This window comes from Ostrinia furnacalis, unplaced genomic scaffold, assembly GCF_004193835.3.
Source record: "Ostrinia furnacalis isolate ACB-3 unplaced genomic scaffold, ASM419383v2 OfSCF6417, whole genome shotgun sequence".
NCBI lineage: Eukaryota > Metazoa > Arthropoda > Insecta > Lepidoptera > Crambidae > Ostrinia > Ostrinia furnacalis.
Window position 1 is genome coordinate 465663 of NW_021136656.1, and position 18304 is coordinate 483966.

At 38.0% G+C, this 18304-nt stretch overlaps 3 protein-coding genes across 4 annotated transcripts; 1 reads left to right on the top strand and 2 right to left on the bottom strand.

Moving 5' to 3' along the window:
- Nucleotides 1-116: 116 nt before the first annotated feature.
- Nucleotides 117-5746, bottom strand: LOC114362342 (uncharacterized). 2 transcript variants are annotated; one of them, XM_028317700.1, is made up of 5 exons: nucleotides 5521-5746; nucleotides 5225-5358; nucleotides 2172-2229; nucleotides 413-2092; nucleotides 117-329 (listed from the first exon to the last, which is right to left on the bottom strand). In XM_028317700.1, exons 1-5 carry the CDS (start codon nucleotides 5645-5647, stop codon nucleotides 199-201), a joined length of 2130 nt encoding a protein of 709 aa, XP_028173501.1. In that variant the 5' UTR covers nucleotides 5648-5746; the 3' UTR covers nucleotides 117-198. The 2 variants fall into 2 exon arrangements, with proteins under 2 accessions (XP_028173501.1, XP_028173499.1); XM_028317698.1 differs by lacking the exons at nucleotides 5225-5358; nucleotides 5521-5746 and adding exons at nucleotides 2360-2493; nucleotides 2651-2856.
- A 476-nt stretch (nucleotides 5747-6222) lies between these two features.
- Nucleotides 6223-18043, top strand: LOC114362359 (uncharacterized). Its single transcript, XM_028317736.1, has 13 exons — nucleotides 6223-6481; nucleotides 6755-6829; nucleotides 7023-7132; nucleotides 8824-9006; nucleotides 9385-9530; nucleotides 10677-10683; nucleotides 10775-10843; nucleotides 11038-11127; nucleotides 16370-16446; nucleotides 16633-16750; nucleotides 17015-17083; nucleotides 17225-17314; nucleotides 17948-18043. The coding sequence occupies exons 1-13, from the start codon at nucleotides 6325-6327 to the stop codon at nucleotides 18041-18043; spliced, it is 1287 nt and encodes a 428-aa protein (XP_028173537.1). The 5' UTR covers nucleotides 6223-6324.
- On the bottom strand, nucleotides 11387-16159 carry LOC114362345 (malate dehydrogenase, mitochondrial-like). The gene is made up of 8 exons (XM_028317705.1): nucleotides 15929-16159; nucleotides 15522-15685; nucleotides 15054-15161; nucleotides 13877-14140; nucleotides 13316-13534; nucleotides 12853-12978; nucleotides 12331-12477; nucleotides 11387-11916 (listed from the first exon to the last, which is right to left on the bottom strand). Exons 1-8 carry the CDS (start codon nucleotides 16104-16106, stop codon nucleotides 11719-11721), a joined length of 1404 nt encoding a protein of 467 aa, XP_028173506.1. The 5' UTR covers nucleotides 16107-16159; the 3' UTR covers nucleotides 11387-11718.
- Nucleotides 18044-18304: the final 261 nt, after the last annotated feature.

The window sequence follows — 18304 nt, forward strand, 5'->3', positions numbered from 1 at the left end:
GCAGTCAGGTGCGGAAGACGTGATATTTCACACTCATTAGACCTTGTTAGCTATTTTCTACGCTATAGTGTACAAAGAAACCACCTTGTAAGATGTTAATTATATTTTACAAGTTTAAAGAGTAAAAGGGCAAATAAAACGTTTATGACAGAGTAAAGTCGGCTAATTGGTCAAGTGTGCAGAAGTAGGTCAACATCGTTAACGTTTTCCGTTCATTTCTTGAGAGCTGTTGGACAATGTTATGTTTATGTTAAAACCGATGTCCTTCTTCAAGTTAGTTTTGGAGTTCTGAGGTTCAATATTGTCCGAAGTTTCCGTCGAATTTTGAGCTACAAAAAGTAAACACATTAGCACACATAATCTATGACCTATTTAATTCTATATTAGTGATAAATTATTTACGGGTACATACCATTATTAAGTTGGACATTTAATATCCGATGGTAAAGTTCATTGAACTTCTTCTGGCGTTTTACATTGGAGGGAGTGCGGACTACTAATGTCGGTAAAAGAATGTAATGTTCCAAATCTGGACCTTCTTTAGACTGATATTTTCGACGCGATGTTTCCTTCTTGACGACTAGTCTAGGATTTTTAGATGGTTGCTTACAAGTGGACAGACTGCTTCCACTAGTAAAGTTTTGTGCACCTTCGCGTCTAGATGTTGCTGGCTGGGCATCTATGTTTCTATCTGTCTTTATATTATTCGAGGTATGATAACAACATGTAGCTTCCCTATTAGCTGGTGATCGAGGTAAAGCATAGCTGGTACCGGGAACACTGTCTTCCGGCTTGAACCGTCGATTTTGCCGCATGTCGGGGAACATGAATCGATCGTGGCTTCGGGGAGTTCTACGAGCATTTCGATCCTCCCAGCGTCTATCAGACATCATAGCGCTAGCTGCATTGTGATCACTAATCGCTAGATCCTTTTCATCGTTGGCTTCCCTGTTTTTATGACTGGCAACTATAATGTCCCCAGTCTTGCCGACCGGTCTACAGCTCTCATGACGATGGTTCAGTTTTACAATTCGATAATGTCGACGTCTTCTTCTTTCAACGTGAGCTACTCGTTCTCTTAGTAAGTTGTCAATCAAACGTTGCAATTCGCATCTTGTGCTGTACCTCTCTGGGTGTGGCACTCGACGACCTAGTCGTGCATTTGGCCAGTGAGTCCGACAAACATCTTCCCAGATAATATCACTTAGTACAGCTTCTCTTGAAGGTGTGAGCTTAATGCCGTCATCACGTGGAGCAAATTCACCTTGAGCTAAATAGTGAACAGTGTCCATCAATCTATAATCCCGAACGGGGTTGAGTTTATGTCGGATTTTGTGAACTCTTTCTGCTGCCATTTTAGGAATATCATCTCGTTTACAAGGAACAGACGCGCACTGCCGCCGACCTCTAGCTGTGATTCCATCGTATGTTGTAAAATCCCGCCCATATTGTTCAGAATTATGTTCCTTTTCTAAAGTTGTGGCTTTGCTAGGAGACAACGGCGCAGTTTGTTGGGCGTATCGTTGAAATGCTGATGTTTCTGGAATGTGACTGTATTGTTCTATGTAGCTACAACCCGGGCGTCCTGTCCCAGACGTCGCTCTCATAATGTTATCTTTGGATTCTTCATCTGACGAAGACAAAGGCACGTTAGGGTTCATCGAACGAAAAACCATTTCTTGTCTTAGAATCTTACGTTCTAGATGGTCTATTCTTTTGTATAATTTGTTTAGTGTACTAGTAGAAGGCAAAACTGTGTTTTCATCAGACGATGTGTTAGTGTATATCAAAGTTGCGATATCAATTTTATTAGTTTTAATTTTCGATTGCTCTGGTTTTGCGTCAGTCTTGGGAAGATTCATAGTTAGTTGAGGCTGAGTGTAAATGTAGCATTTTTCTGCAGATCTTTTTTTAGCATTGTAGACCATCTGAGGCGGGGTCTGAGGTTGTGAACATTTCGAGACGGTTGTGGAAGATTCTACCTGATTAGTGGTTGAGGACTCGTTGGTCAATTCAGTTTCACTTTTAGTGCTGACGTTCCCGTGACTATCAGCTGATTGGTTTACAACGTCAAAATCATCCTCACTGTAATCTGCAACAAACGTCTAATTCAGTAAGGTATCTATTTTAATTATTATTTAAATACTATTACTAAAATTACTAAGACTTACGAGTGGTGAATGACGGGTGGTCTCCTATGCCCAAACGAGAACCTGATTTGTCTGATCCCTGAAAATATAAATACATTCAGTGTGCATAATACAGTGTGCAAATAAACAAATATATAAAACATGTTATTGATAACAATGTCTTTGTTTATTTTGTTTTTGTAATATGTCTGTATATTGGCTTCATATACCTTTTTTGAACAGAAACGACTCTTTTCAGCTATGTAAATAGTCTTGATGGCAGGCGGTGCCCGAGGTTTTATGGACACCAGAACCCTTTGCGATGGTTGTCGACGCGTCCGATTCTTCGGGAATATTTCTAGATCTGAGGAAGAAGTTATCTTTGTAAAGTAGACATAGAAGGAAGGTTAAGTAGGGAGAGTTATGGAATGATATTTTCGATACTTTACTGACAGCTAATACATAACTACAATAGAACTTGTGAGAGCTGCTACAACATAATAAAAAGAGTTCTAGGTTACCTAGTAGAAGTGGCTTTTTGGGAGAATGTGAACTTTTGATAAAGGAATCGTAGTCAACTTCACGTAACAATTTTTCTTCTTTGATGGATATTAACTTCTTCTTAGATGGAGACTGATTATTTTCCATCACATCTTATTTTCCTTCTTCCGGGCATAGTTTTATAAAATAACACTGCGTTGACTACAAAATGTGATGGTTTGTACGATAATTTAGAAGAGAAGAAAATTTTACATTATCCTGACAGTTGCAAAAATTGACATCATTTTGTTCTTTCTAGTGGTCTAGAATTTATGGCTACATTGCAATAAAAACTTATTTTGATCTCATAAAGTAAGCCTGAAATCAGCTGTTCGATTTTTTTGTTAAAACTATAATATCGTTGGTGATAAATTGGATCTATATAGATCAGCATGCTAACAGTATAGTGTAGAGACAAGATAGTGCAATTTCAAAGTTACACTTGACTTGTATGAATTACTTCTATTAATTTTAATTTCATAATATCATTCAGATTGTTATAAAATTAAAAAATACTGTATAAAAAAGCATTGAAAAGAAATCACAATACACCTTTAAGGTGACTAAAAACTTTTCCATGAAAAACCATTTCGAAAATGGAAGAGTCGCAAAACAAGAAAGTTGTCTGTCAAAATTTACAAAGAGTGACGTTTCGCCCATTTGTGATTTTCATAAAAATTGTTTGCCGACTGTCTGGTGACAAATTCGTTAAGTTTTAGGGCATATAGTACATATGGATGGTTAAGTATTAGTGAGGATGTCGGAGCAAGATAAAAAAAGTGGCGGGAGTGGGGGTTCTGTGGTGATGGTGGAGAAGTCTGCTTCGAGCAGGCACAAGCCGTATCGCCCCACGGAGTTGCAGGACGAGCCCGCGCCGGACTTACACAAGCGCTCCAAAGCGCCGGCGGTGCCTTGTAAGAGTTTCAGCTTAAAAACCGCGTCTAGCGTAACATTTTCCGACACCATATTGAAGCCGATTACATTTTGCAAGTGTTACGCTTTGATTGACAGTGTTGACGTATTTAGACGCCANGGACGTGATTGACAGTGTTGACGTATTTAGACGCCATTCATTTTCGTTTTGTTGATCAATAAAATAGGCTCAATTAAATCTCCCAAAGTTGAAAAAATTATCTGAACGTTAACAACACTTTGCAAAATTTGGCCAGGCTATAATATCTCATTGAATGTAATGTTATTTTTAAATTTTCTGTTTTTAGCCGTGGCAGAAGAACTGAAAGATACAACCGTTTCCGAGACACCCGCCACAGTAGACCGAATGGAATGCGAGCGCGGTGAGATTCCAATTACTGTAATTATAGCGTTTAAATATGAACACCCTTTAAAGGTCTTATTTCGACCACTGAGTGACTGTGTGCCAATTTAACAGGAGTCATAATTCATTTAAGGATTTCAAAAATTCAAATCTTCTAATAAGTGTAATACCTTGAAATTCGGTAAAATCAGAGCACATTTTTTAAATTGCAGCTATGTCCTCTGAAAAACACATGCATGTGCCGAAGAACATATCCTCCACAGGCAAGAGACGAGGCAACTCGCCGGAGGAGATCACAATGGTCTCTCTTGATGCTAATAAGGTGATTTTTGTATTCAGTCTCATTCTTATGTTGTCTAAATATAAGTTAGTTACTTTTTTTTTTGTTTGGCCAGTTTATATTTGATGTATTATTATACTGGTTAAAGCTTTTTTAAAAGGCGGGGTCATCAAACTTATCAGTTTTTTCGTTGAAAATGGTATCCCATCAAAAACAATACTTGTCAAAAAAACCAAGTCTCGCAACTCNTATAAAACCAAATAATGACCTCACATGTCCTCTTTAACAGATGGATAGCGATAAATCCCAACTTAACAGTTTTATAGCCATAAAAGTTGGCTCAAGCGTAACTACCTATTTTTTTAAGTGACTCTGGATCCTTCTAAAGACACATTTTTGGGGTAAAAACCTTTCCTTTAATGAAATGAAGTTTAGAACTAGGCTTAAATGGTGCCAGCCAATATTGGTGGGAAGTGAGGATGCATATGTTTGAAAGTGCTTGTTGCGGGAGGTGCGATTTATTTGATGTCGAGTGTATAAGGGTTCCTTGACAGGACTACGGAACCCTAAAAATGATGGTTGTTTTAAATTTTTCAATGGTATAAACAATAGACCGTGAACATACCTTTTTTTTTCCACTTTTTAGATGCACGAAGTCATTACCTAGTTTAAAATTTTAAGGGCTTGAAATTTGAATTTGGCTATTTAACTAACAATTTATCACGAATCCTTTAACTAAGAACAGATTGTTAAATCTCACTATAGATTGGGCGAGTTATACCCTAGTGATTTTACAGGTATTATCTGGCCCGGACCTTCGGACGAGATGAAGACTAGTATTTTAAAAAGTTATTAACTGGTCCGCGGACCAGATTTTCGGTGGGCCAGATAATACCTAACCCCAGTGTGAAAATAAACAAATACATAAAACATGTTATTGATAACAATGTCTTTGTTTATTTTGTTTTTGTAATATGTTTGTATCTTGGCTTCATATACCTTTTTTGAACAGAAACGACTCTTTTCAGCTATGTAAATAGTCTTGATGGCAGGCGGTGCCCGAGGTTTTATGGACACCAGAACCCTTTGCGATGATTGTCGACGCGTCCGATTCTTCGGGAATATTTCTAGATCTGAGGAAGAAGTTACCTTTGTAAAGTAGACATAGATGGAAGGTTCAGTAGGGAGAGTCTGGGAATGATATCTTCGACACTTAACTGACAGTTAATACAAATTTATTACTACAACAGAAGCCATGAGAGACTACTGCTACAAGTTCTAGAGTTCTAGATTACCTAGTAGAAGTGGCTTTTTAGGAGAATGTGAACTTTTGATAAAGGAATCGTAGTCAACTTCACGTAACAATTTTTCTTCTTTGATGGATATTAACTTCTTCTTAGATGGAGACTGATTATTTTCCATCACATCTTATTTTCCTTCTTCCGGGCATAGTTTTATAAAATAACGCCGCGTTGACTACAAAATGTGATGGTTTGTACGATAATTTAGAAGAGAAGAAAATTTTACATTATCCTGACAGATGCAAAAATTGACATCATTTTGTTCTTTCTAGTCATTTTCTAGTGGTCTAGAATTTATGGCTACATTGCAATAAAAACTTATTTTGATCTCATAAAGTAAGCCTGAAATCAGCTGTTCGATATTAATTTAGTTAAAACTAAGGTAATGTCATTGGTAATGTAGGGTAGGATTAATTAAAACTAATATCGTTGGTGATAAATTGGATCTATATAGAGAAGTTAGTGCAATTTCAAATTTACATTTGACTTGTATGAATTACTTCTATTAATTTTAATTTCATATTATCATTCAGATTGATATAAAATTAAAAAATACTGTATAAAAAAAGCATTTAAAAGAAATCACTATACACCTTGAAGGTGACTAAAAACTTTTCCATGAAAAACCATTTCGAAAATGGAAGAGTCGCAAAACAAGAAAGTTGTCTGTCAAAATTTACAAAGAGTGACGTTTCGCCCATTTGTAATTTTCATAAAAATTGTTTGCCGACAGTCTGGTGACAAATTCGTTAAGTTTTAGGGCATATAGTACGTATGGATGGTTAAGTATTAGTGAGGATGTCGGAGCAAGATAAAAAAAGTGGCGGGAGTGGGGGTTCTGTGGTGATGGTGGAGAAGTCTGCTTCGAGCAGGCACAAGCCGTATCGCCCCACGGAGTTGCAGGACGAGCCCGCGCCGGACTTACACAAGCGCTCCAAAGCGCCGGCGGTGCCTTGTAAGAGTTTCAGCTTAAAAACCGCGTCTAGCGTAACATTTTCCGACACCATATTGAAGCCGATTACATTTTGCAAGTGTTACGCTGGACGTGATTGACAGTGTTGACGTATTTAGACGCCATTCATTTTCGTTTTGTTGATCAATAAAATAGGCTCAATTAAATCTCCCAAAGTTGAAAAAATTATCTGAACGTTAACAACACTTTGCAAAATTTGGCCAGGCTATAATATCTCATTGAATGTAATGTTATTTTTAAATTTTCTGTTTTTAGCCGTGGCAGAAGAACTGAAAGATACAACCGTTTCCGAGACACCCGCCACAGTAGACCGAATGGAATGCGAGCGCGGTGAGATTCCAATTACTGTAATTATAGCGTTTAAATATGAACACCCTTTAAAGGTCTTATTTCGACCACTGAGTGACTGTGTGCCAATTTAACAGGAGTCATAATTCATTTAAGGATTTCAAAAATTCAAATCTTCTAATAAGTGTAATACCTTGAAATTCGGTAAAATCAGAGCACATTTTTTAAATTGCAGCTATGTCCTCTGAAAAACACATGCATGTGCCGAAGAACATATCCTCCACAGGCAAGAGACGAGGCAACTCGCCGGAGGAGATCACAATGGTCTCTCTTGATGCTAATAAGGTGATTTTTGTATTCAGTCTCATTCTTATGTTGTCTAAATATAAGTTAGTTACTTTTTTTTTTGTTTGGCCAGTTTATATTTGATGTATTATTATACTGGTTAAAGCTTTTTTAAAAGGCGGGGTCATCAAACTTATCAGTTTTTTCGTTGAAAATGGTATCCCATCAAAAACAATACTTGTCAAAAAAACCAAGTCTCGCAACTCAGTTGTTCTACGGTAAAAAGTTGTGAGATCCATGTAATACCAAGTCCAGGCCAGGAAATCTTTAACGTTTTACATAAATTGTAAATGTAATTATGTGAAATAAAATATTGATCTATTTAAATGATTTTTAATAAACTAACATTTTTTTTCCTTTAAGTTAGGGGCTGGAAACGCACTTTAGCCAATTGGGCATAATGGTCATTGTTAGTGGAATTGAAATATGTATTATAAAAAATGCTTAATATTGAAAATGTGATAGGGCGACCAATTCACGAAGAAGAAATTGAAGGAGATGACTGAAGAAATATTGAATTTTGTTTAAAAAAATTAAATTGGGTACTTTCTTTTTTTATAAAATAATAACTAGATTTTCTTATTTTGTTTTATTGTTCTATTCAGTTTGCTGCTACAAATTTGACTGTAGATGGTATACCGCGATTTCGTCACTACTACATCCCTAGCTCTAATCGTGTTTTTTCATAACCAGATATATCCGAATCTATTAAATCAAAACTCTATAAATCCTCATTGCGTTTTTTCAAAGTTGGATAAATTGCATTCCATTATATCAAATGAAGGTAAATCCAAACTAAATATTAAATTTTTGAGAGAATGCGTGATTTAAATACTGAAATGAATAAACAGGATCATTTTCTTCAATAGTAGTGCCATAATAATAAAAAGACTGCCTTTTAATTAATTAAAATAAGACTATAAACACTTTTTATTAAATATCTCCGAACAGGGTAGAGTGGATTTATCCGAGTTTGAAGTTATGCGACACAAATATAAGTTAGTTACAATTTTTTTTTGTTTGGCCAGTGTATATTTGATGTATTATTATACTGGTTAAAGCTTTTTTAAAAGGCGGGGTCATCAAACTTATCAGTTTTTTCGTTGAAAATGGTATTTATCGTGACATGAATGGCTAGAGCAATTTGGCTTGCTTGCGTGTCCAGCCGGAATCATAAAGCTCGGTAGTTATTATGTAATTGATATAGGAAATGCTAATACAAAGTAAAAATATTTTTACGTTCAAAGAAAATATTGAAATTCCAAAATACTTTATCTTAAAATGATGTATCTATGTAATTGGCAGTTCCAACTTGCTGCGACGCGACTCGCGATGTACCTCGTAGCACATTATGAGCGTAGGTAGTAGGTTTAGTAAAATCGTAGCACGAGTTTTTCATTCAAATCATAATGCTTGTTACGTGTGTGTGTACTTATTAATCATAAAGCTTCTGCCCGTAGATTCAGCATTTCGGTTCACCGAAAATACGATCACAACAAAAAACAATTAGTCTCTAATGATGAACAATGTCTGATGACGCGACGATTTAAACCAATATTGCTTGAACCTTACGAACCGGAAACTTATGGAACCCTAAACTATTATCGCATTCCACCCCGAACGAATATCATACCAGCACGCTATCCAGGTACCTATTCGTCAACACTCATTGACGTGAATCATGCTTGCAGAGAGATACTATCGCACCACCAGCGCCAATTCCTGTCCAAGTTGAAAAAGTAGTCTCTGAGGCCTCAGGCCTGGAGGCCGTCGGGAAGATGGACGAGGAGAAGAAGGCAGACGACGACAGCATAACAGAGGAAATTACAGACTTGCGGACCCCCGAAGCGGCGGTCAAAGAACACTCTGAATGGGTAAGCTTAATAAAATTATTTATTTTCCATTTCATCTTTTTAGACTTTGAAAACAACTTCCATGTTTTATAAATTCATATTGACATAAATTATTAACATGTTGCACAGACCGGCACTTTCAGTCTTAAGACTTGATTAAGACGAAGATGATAGTGTCAAAGCGAACAAGGNTAACAAGGAATTTAGTTTTTGTATCGGAAATTGTCAATCATTGATTTCAAAACACATAAGTTAGCATGAATGCATAATTGACCGAAATGAAACCTACGAAAGGTGCCATCTCAATAAATCAAGCGCGGTAGCCCGCACGTTATCATGTCTAATTAGATTTCCGGGTTACACAAAATAATGTTGATTGATAATGTTGTTTGTTTATAGTCCGACGATGAAGAGGCGGGCGGGCTGCCGCGCAGCGAATCGCGCGCGTCGCGCGTCTCCCGCGCAATGCGCCAGCTGTTCTGCTGCGGCGTCGCACACCATGCCCCCTCCGAAGAGGAGATCCCACCCCGTGAATTCAGCGCTCTGTAAACCTGCACCCGCTCGTCACCAAACATCGGCATCGTGCCCCGTACCGACCATGTCATCGCAGCTGGCCATTTCTGGTCGTCGCGTTCGGTGTCGTCACTTGTTTTTTCCGCGTCACAGACCACGGAACGTCGGAACTCGACGCGTTCTGTGTCGTCACGTCACTTGTGATTTCTGGGCCACAGATCGCGGAAAAGCTTTAGAAACCTGTTATCTGGAAACATGCTTTTGAGAGGCCGATTGCGTAGTGTGCAAATCCCCCAGCCCGCGTATAGCGAAGGTCTAAGTGAGAAGCTCTACAGTTAACAACTAGTGTAGACGCCATGTCGGCGATCAGGGATGGCCAGCTAGACATGAGAAACGTTCGTTGTTGTGATATTCTGCGCGTGTATCTAGTTGTATATAAAATTTCTAAAAAAATAATTGTTCTTTTTTTTGGTTCCTGTAATGAATTGTGTAAGAGTCGTGGGCATGTCAATATATTGGATGTGAATTGCAATTTTTCATTTTTTTAATTTCTTACACTTAACTTACTCATTAGGTACTGATAAGTAGATTGGCATATGTCCATTATCGTACTCGTACACAAGTAAAAACACAGTCATATACACACATGTACATCACAACTATCAGTGGTATGCCTCTGAAAGTGAACTTTAATGTAATCATTTAAAGCCATTTAACACTAAAATTGAACTTTCCAGCCATCCTACTCGGCTAATATAAAGAAAAAGGAAATTTCTTGGAAGGATAGCGAATACTTGGATAATGTGCGACTTGAGGTAAAGCTTTTTGATACAAAAAATAACTTACAAGGAAACAAACTATATTACTAATTTGAAACAGCTGAAAGAGACTGTTTTTTAATAGGGCATTAGCGCCAAAGCTACGCGATGCCAATCTATCTTTCGAGACTTGAACGCCAAGAGTCAAGCTGCTATTCTGGAGAGGAAGCCATCAATTGGTCCATGTTTCAAGCCTAGAATGCTCTACGGAGGACCATCTGGCATTACTATCTGTGTGCCGAAGGTAGGGGACTCGAATAAAATTCAAGTTTAAGTTAATTATAGTGCAGGACGCTTTCCACTGGGAGATAATTTGTTTTAGAATATACGTTCATGTTCAGCGTTGCTCCGCAAACCCAGCAACGCGGTATGTTCCTAGTGAGTTTCGTCCTTTAGATAGTTACCTACCTCTTACTTCCTACATTATTGTGTGTAACTTATATAATCTCATTTCACAGAAATCAATAAGGACTATGAAAGAAGAGTTTAATCCCATACAGTCAGTAATTGATTTTAATGTTTCCAAGGTAAGTATTATATCGTTCGTGTAGGTGTTAAAAGTTTAAAATATTGACATTGTGTTCTCTTTTAACAACTTTCGCAACTTAAATGCCTGCCTTTCATGCCTTTTACAATTTACGAGTCCATGGCAAATATTTGTGCCACGTGACGTAGCTATTACATGGCGATATTGAACAATGAATAACTCTTTATCTTACAGAAAGCGGTTTCAAAGTCTACACCTCACATCATCAGTACCAAACAAGTTCCCAAGAAAACGCCAATGAAACTGGAGAAGGAAGCTTTAAAGGTATTCTAATTTATCTATATCTATATCACTCTCCTCCATACTCTTGTATATTAGTTTAGTATTTTGTTACTGTTTTCATTTTGTATTGCAGATTGATGATGATCAACAGCATATCAAGTTTCTTGGTGTTCTTCGAACTAAACTGGACAATATGAGTGGCAGAATCAGAAATTTACTTAACATGTGATGATCTGAGCATTTTTTAAATTTAATTTATGGAGTTTTAACTAAATGAAATTAAACAGTTTACATATTTTTTATATTAAAATATATTTTGGTTTTATAACAGGTTTCATTTTATAACAGCACCTAAACGCAGACTTTACACCAAAACTAGTAATACTAATGTTTACACCAATGTTTCATGAACTCAGATAAAATATCATTTTATACCCATTACAGTAGGAACAATTTACTTACAATGTACCTTTGAAAATAGCTGAGATAAAAAAAGCTGTTGAATCCAATCTTCAACATCAACTTTTCAGAAGAAAGAAAAGTTTCACAGACACTAATAATTTGCCTGATTTTTCCTCTGACGGTGTTGGCTGCTTCTCTTACATTTATTTTCTATCATACTGTGTTGGCATTTTAGCACGGGTCTTTCGCCCTGTCGCGTATTTCCTTCTCTATAGCGACACTGCGTGGCACTTGGCATATGTGGCAGGCGCTGCCTTTGAGTGGCATTTGGTGCGTGAGGTTGGACGCGCGCGCCGAGTCGTAGTCCACGGGCCGAGGTCGCCAGCACAGCTCCGTGGAACCGCACTTGCAAGTCATCTCGCGACATATCTGAAACAGGATCACACTTTAATATCGGTATACAATAAATGTAGTAGCGCGTCGGTAAAGTCGTTTAATTTCAATGCATAATTAACTTCAATTAATAATTATGTCATGGACGGTTTCGTAGTTTCGTAGCATGTAGCTGAGATTTAGTAAGTGGTCGAACGAATAAGGCAGTTACATGTGTAGTTCGTGGGCAGCAAGAACGATACGATAGGCATTATAATATTGCATTCAATAAAATCCAGAAATGTCGTAGTTTTTGTAGCCTCGTAGCGGCGTGGCACGCTGTAGCCTCGTAGCACCTATTATAGCGGCGTAGCACCTATTGTAGCTGAACACTGTAGCCTCGTAGCACGTATCGTAGCCTCGTAGCTCGTATCGTAGTAAAATGGATTTCTGAGAACTTTCGTAACGTACCGAGGCTAAGTACTCGTCGCGGCACGAGTCGGGGCAGTCGTAGGTCCAGTTGGTGGGCGGCACGCACGGCACGATGGGCGGCGTGAAGCACGTGCCCGGGTGCGCGTAGCACGACGGGCAGCAGCAGTGAGTGCACATTGTGTACACCTGGAAAATTTTATAGAGCATGTGAAGGTCGACTGGCAGAGAATGCCTTATGTTATTAAGTTATATGTTAGAAGGTCATCATCATCATCATCATTTCAGCCATAGGACGTCCACTGCTGAACATAGGCCTCCCCCAATGCTTTCCATGTTGATCGATTGGTAGCGGCCGCATACCGGAAAACGCAGCGTGAGACGCCCACCTACAAGGTGGACCTACGACATCGTTAGAAGGTATTAAAGAATAAATAAATTGCATGATTAAGAGAAGTTGAAAGTCAAGATTTTTGAAAGCTATAGGGCTGTCTCTGGTTGTACAGTAGAAACTGAATGAAATCTCTATTAAACTGACATTAAAATTATCTTTTAAATACTTACCAGCCATATCGCTCGGCATATTTCGTTCCTCACGTATGGAAGACAGTTGCACAGCAAGCAATTTTCAAACTTTGTAAGCTCCGGAATCCCAAGATTCTTTTCAACGCCTGACGGTCCCAATATAACCTGAAATACGCAATTAATTATTAGTGTTACAACAATTGATTGACTGCTACTTTTTTAAACTGCTGGCCAGCAGAATGGCCTCCTTTAGATTTTGAATAATCATTATCATCATCATCATTTCAGCCACATGACGTCCACTGCTGAACATAAGTCTCCCCCAATGACTTCCACATCGCACGGTTGGTAGCGGCCTGCATCCAATAATATAATTTTGAATAATATACCTTTGTAAAATACAGTTTTTATATTAAAGCTCTTAATTTCCATCGGCTCCGACATCATCATTCAATGTCATAAAGAACACTCCGTAATATTATCCCTATAATGCTGCTCTTACCTCGCTAGCAAAGAATTGGCAGTCCGGCGCACACGTTCCCATGCTGTCTACATAAGCGCATTGCACCACATCCTTCTGTCCTTGCAGGCCCTTCACCACGTTGATAGTAGTTCGCGCCACTGCATACGCGCCGGCCAAACAAGCCGTCTCTGTGCAGCAGCCCTTAGCAGCACAAACGGCCTCGTTACCGCTCATTATGCATGACGTCACACATTCCACCTGGAATTTTGAATTTTAGGGATAATTTTCCTTGGGTAGCTCAATTTGTTTCTTACATACTTGTTACTTGCATAATCATTTAGCTAGAGAATAAAATTAGTGTTATCAAAGATACTTTTCAAAAATTGTCTTAATTATAAGGCGCTACGTCATGTGAGCTGGTACGCTGTAGCAGTACCTTTTCGTTTAATGGTTGTAGCACGGCACTTTTAATGTAAACGTGTATAAAGACCAATAATTTTAGATTCGATAAGAAAGAAAAAATAAGAAGAGCTTTAGTGGTAATCCCAATTAAAATTAAAAGCGCATTTTCTCTCCTTAAAAAAGTACCGAAACTCTCACCTGTTCCTGGGTCATCGTGCACGGATGAACAGCAGCAGACAACACCGGCACCATCGTATTAGGCGTGGCACCTCCCACCACCGGCACTCTTACCGCCTCTGGTGGCGCTCGCAGGAAATCGGCGAGCACTGTGTTCGCGCGAACACAGTTCAGTTCGACGCACCCGAGCAGCCGCCGAGGGTTGTACACCCCACGCAGCCGCTGGATCTCACTCACTAGAGGCACCATGCTTTCGACCGGCTCGGTTGCCACTATTGTGAAACACTGAAAATAAATAATAATCTAACTATACTAATATTATAAATGCGAAAGTAACTCTGCCTGTCTGTCTTGCTTTCACGCCTAAACCACTGAACCGATTTTGATGAAAATTGGCATAGAGATAGTTTGAGTCCCCGGAAAGGACATAGGATAGTTTTTTCCCGGTTTTTGAAACAGGGACGCGCGCGATAAAGTGTTTCTGTGACAGACAAAATTCCACGCGGGCGAAGCCGCGGGCGGAAAGCTAGTACAGTAGAATCTCGATTATCCGGACTTCGATTATCCGGATATCCGATTATCCGGACTCATTCTTCACGGTTTCTAATTACCGATTTAGGTTCTGGACCCATAAAAACCGAAGGTCCGCCACCGTAACACGGTACGGACGTCGTCTTAGTTCATTGTTAAAAGAAATGGATTCATCCAATAGTGTAAAATTTAGATTTATAGACTCTAAAATGATGTTTTGGAAACCCTTTCTATTGAAGAATGTTCATGATTGTTTGATTTAGTTTGAAATCGATTATCCGGATTTTCGATTATCCGGAACACCCCTGGTTTTAATTGATCCGGATAATCGGGATTCTACTGTATTCACTAATTTTATTTTTATTGTTAGGAAAACAAACAGCACTTTATTAACACACATAGAATATGCCTAATCGTTAAAAACGGAACATTATGTACGAGTATTGATTTAATCTAAACCAACCAGAATCTGAATTTTCATTCTGAAAATTGAGTTATTCAGACTTAATGCATCGGCAATATTTCAAACGATTCAAGCGATTTGAAAACACGTTTTACTAATCAATAAAGTTAGGTAACAAATATTTTGTTTTACTAAGGTATACGCTACGAACCTCGGGCCTTTATAGAATTTGTTGGAAATACAGTTCATAGAATATTCACTTACCGTCGGACAGGTGTTGCATATCTGCAGTGCGATCTCTGTCACGACAGGTGAGCTGTGTTCAAAAGTGTCGCACCTGTCTCTTGCCACAATAACTACCACTTTAGAATCCTGAAAACAAAATTGTTATCCCAATTACAATTACGTATAAAAGGCGAACTTAATGCTTCATGGCATCCTCTGCCAATCAACATTTAGGTTATACAAAAAATTAGAGCAGCCGTGTATGGAAGATGGAACAGGAATACAGGATGCAATAAATGAATATGAAGTGATTTTATTGTCTAGTTTTTGGATAATGATTTGAATAACACGTACTGTATGTGTTAATCAAATATTAGGAAGGTATTGTAGTATTTTAGTGCACTTAAAATATTTTAAAAACCACTTTCACTAGGACTATCATTAATCAGCAACTACAGAAACTTGGGGGCAGCTCCAATTAACTTTTACATCATAGTGCAAATCTACCTGCAGCGCGTCACACAGCATGTGGCGGCCCGAGTACGAAGAAACCTTGCATTTGGTGTCCACGTGACTGAGTTCCATGCCATACCCGCAAGTGGCGCACATGTCGTACAGAGCGATCTCATCCAGCAACGGACATTGCTTCAGCAGGAGCGCCAAAGGTTGACCTTGAAGAGGACCATAAGTTTTGTGAGAAATCTGCAAATCGTCTATTTTAGGTCATGGGGCTCATTTATTAACTGCTACTAATCACAACACGCATACGATACGTAGCTCTACGTTGCTAAAAGATTTGGCCGTCCTAAAATGGTTGGATGGTGGAACTCGCGAACAAATCTCGAATTACAGGCTCAAATTGGAAGTGTTTTCTCTATTTACGTTAATGCCAATTTGGTAAAAGTATTGATTACCTGTGCATCCAGCTGCTCCACAAATAGTGACTTTCATCCCAGCAGGGCAGGTGCTGTAACACCTGCCGCTTTGTCTGCATGACTTGCGGTTGAAACGGTTCCATGCTTCGTTCGATAACACGTTCCTCACGACTTGTCTGGATCGGCATACAGCCCAAATAGCTCTACAAACTTGCATTTTTTTCGTAATTTTATATTTTTATTATTTTTTTTATGTTTCACTAGAATTTATTTTTACAACAACATAGGGTTAACGCTTGACAATTTAACTAAATTTTGACCTTGTCACAGTCATTTCTTATGGCGTTTATTCTTCTTTGAAACAGGCTTTATTTAAAAAATGATCCATTTNCACATCACAACTACAGTGGTATGCCTCTGAAAGTCAACTTTAATATAATCGTTAAAGCCATTTAACACTATAATTATTGAAATTTCCAGCCATCCTACTCGGCTAATATAAAGAAAAAGGAAATTTCTTGGAAGGATAGCGAATACTTGGACAATGTGCGACTTGAGGTAAAGCTTTTTGATACAAAAAAACTTACAAGAAAACACACATTAAAAAAAACACTTTCAGATATAGGTAACCACTTACATTAAGATGAGTCTGGTATTTTTGAGACGTGTGAGAGCTCGAGACTTATTATTTTATTTTCTTAGGGCATTAGCGCCAAAGCTACGCGATGCCAATCTATCTTTCGAGATTTGAACGCCAAGAGTCAAGCTGCTATTCTGGAGAGGAAGCCATCAATTGGTCCATGTTTCAAGCCTAGAATGCTCTATGGAGGCCCATCTGGTATTACTGTCTGTGTGCCGAAGGTAGGGGACTGAAATAAAATTAAAGTTTAAGTTAATTATAGTGAAGGGACACTACTGGTAGTGTGGTTTGGTAGTGCGGTGGGTCAGAAGGGGAAGGACGCTTTCCACTGGGAGAGAATTTGTTTTAGAATATACGTTCATGTTCAGCGTTGCTCCGCAAACCCAGCAACGCGGTATGTTCCTAGTGAGTTTCGTCCTTTAGATAGTTACCTACCTCTTACTTCCTACATTATTGTGTGTAACTTATATAATCTCATTTCACAGAAATCAATAAGGACTATGAAAGAAGAGTTTAATCCCATACAGTCAGTAATTGATTTTAATGTTTCCAAGGTAAGTAATATCGTTCGTACATATTTGTATAGTTTAAAGTTTAAATTGTTGTTTTCCTTATAACTACCTATACCTGAGAGAAAATTTTCGGAATATCATTCCAACTATTATAAGTCCAAAACCAATAATTAACTCTTATAGAAAGCGGTTACAAAGTCTACACCTCACATCATCAGTACCAAACAAGTTCCAAAGAAAACGCCAATGAAACTGGAGAAAGAAGCTTTAAAGGTATTCTAATACAACTGAAAATCTATACTTCTATACTAATATTATAAATTCGAAAGTAACTCTGTCTGTCTGTCTCTCATTCACGCCTAAACCACTGAACCGATTTTGATGAAAGAAGAACGGTCACGCCCCATACAAAAAAAAACCCAGACCCGACAGAAACGAGACATACCTACCTCAGTTTTTTTGTCATGTCTTAATTAGTTAAATTATATATTTTTTATATTCAAAATCTATGTATAACACCAAAATTACCCTTTGTTTTTGTTCAGGCGTTATACAAAAACTAATACAAAATGCCTATTTATCACCAAAATTGGTAAATGTATGAAATGTCTATTACAGCTGTATGGAATGTATCTAGGTGACCTGGAGATACAGCCGGATTATACAGGGTGCACTATTCTTCATATAGGTCCTATGTCCTTTACATAGGATAGTTTTTATCCCCGTTTTTGAAACAGGGACGCGCGCGATAAAGTTTTTCTGTGACAGACAAAATTCCACTCAGGCAAAGTCGCGCGGGCGGAAATCTAGTTCTAATATAACTGAAAATATTTATATCTATCATCCTGTATGTAATCTCCATACTCTTTTTCAACAATTAGTTTATGTTTTTGATTTGGTTTGCAGATTGATGATGATCAACAGCATATCAAGTTTCTTGGTGTTCTTCGAACTAAACTGGACAATATGAGTGGCAGAATCAGAAATTTACTTAACATGTGATCTGAGTATTTTTTAAATTTACTTTATGGAGTTTTAACTACCTAAATAAAATTAAACAGTTTACATATTTTTTATATTAAAATATATTTTGGTTTTATAACAGGTTTCATTTTATAACAGCACCTAAACGCAGACTTTACACCAAAACTAGTAATACTAATGTTTACACCAATGTTTCATGAACTCAGATAAAATATCATTTTGATGTTACCCATTACAGTAGGAACAATTTACTTACAATGTACCTTTGAAAATAGCTGA

Coding starts and splice junctions, on each gene's coding strand:
- LOC114362359 (XM_028317736.1), top strand. CDS start 6,325: ATGTCGGAGCAAGATAAAAAAAGTGGCGGGAGTGGGGGTTCTGTGGTG. Junction 11,128..16,369: donor TGGAGAAGGAAGCTTTAAAG/GTATTCTAATTT, acceptor TGAAATTTCCAG/CCATCCTACTCGGCTAATAT. Junction 16,751..17,014: donor TTACTGTCTGTGTGCCGAAG/GTAGGGGACTGA, acceptor CTCATTTCACAG/AAATCAATAAGGACTATGAA.
- LOC114362342 (XM_028317700.1), bottom strand. CDS start 5,647: ATGGAAAATAATCAGTCTCCATCTAAGAAGAAGTTAATATCCATCAAA. Junction 2,093..2,171: donor CCACCCGTCATTCACCACTC/GTAAGTCTTAGT, acceptor CGTTTGTTGCAG/ATTACAGTGAGGATGATTTT. Junction 330..412: donor AAATGTCCAACTTAATAATG/GTATGTACCCGT, acceptor TACTTTTTGTAG/CTCAAAATTCGACGGAAACT.
- LOC114362345 (XM_028317705.1), bottom strand. CDS start 16,106: ATGCAAGTTTGTAGAGCTATTTGGGCTGTATGCCGATCCAGACAAGTC. Junction 14,141..15,053: donor TATGCAACACCTGTCCGACG/GTAAGTGAATAT, acceptor ATTTATTTTCAG/TGTTTCACAATAGTGGCAAC. Junction 11,917..12,330: donor GCGACGAGTACTTAGCCTCG/GTACGTTACGAA, acceptor ATCCTGTTTCAG/ATATGTCGCGAGATGACTTG.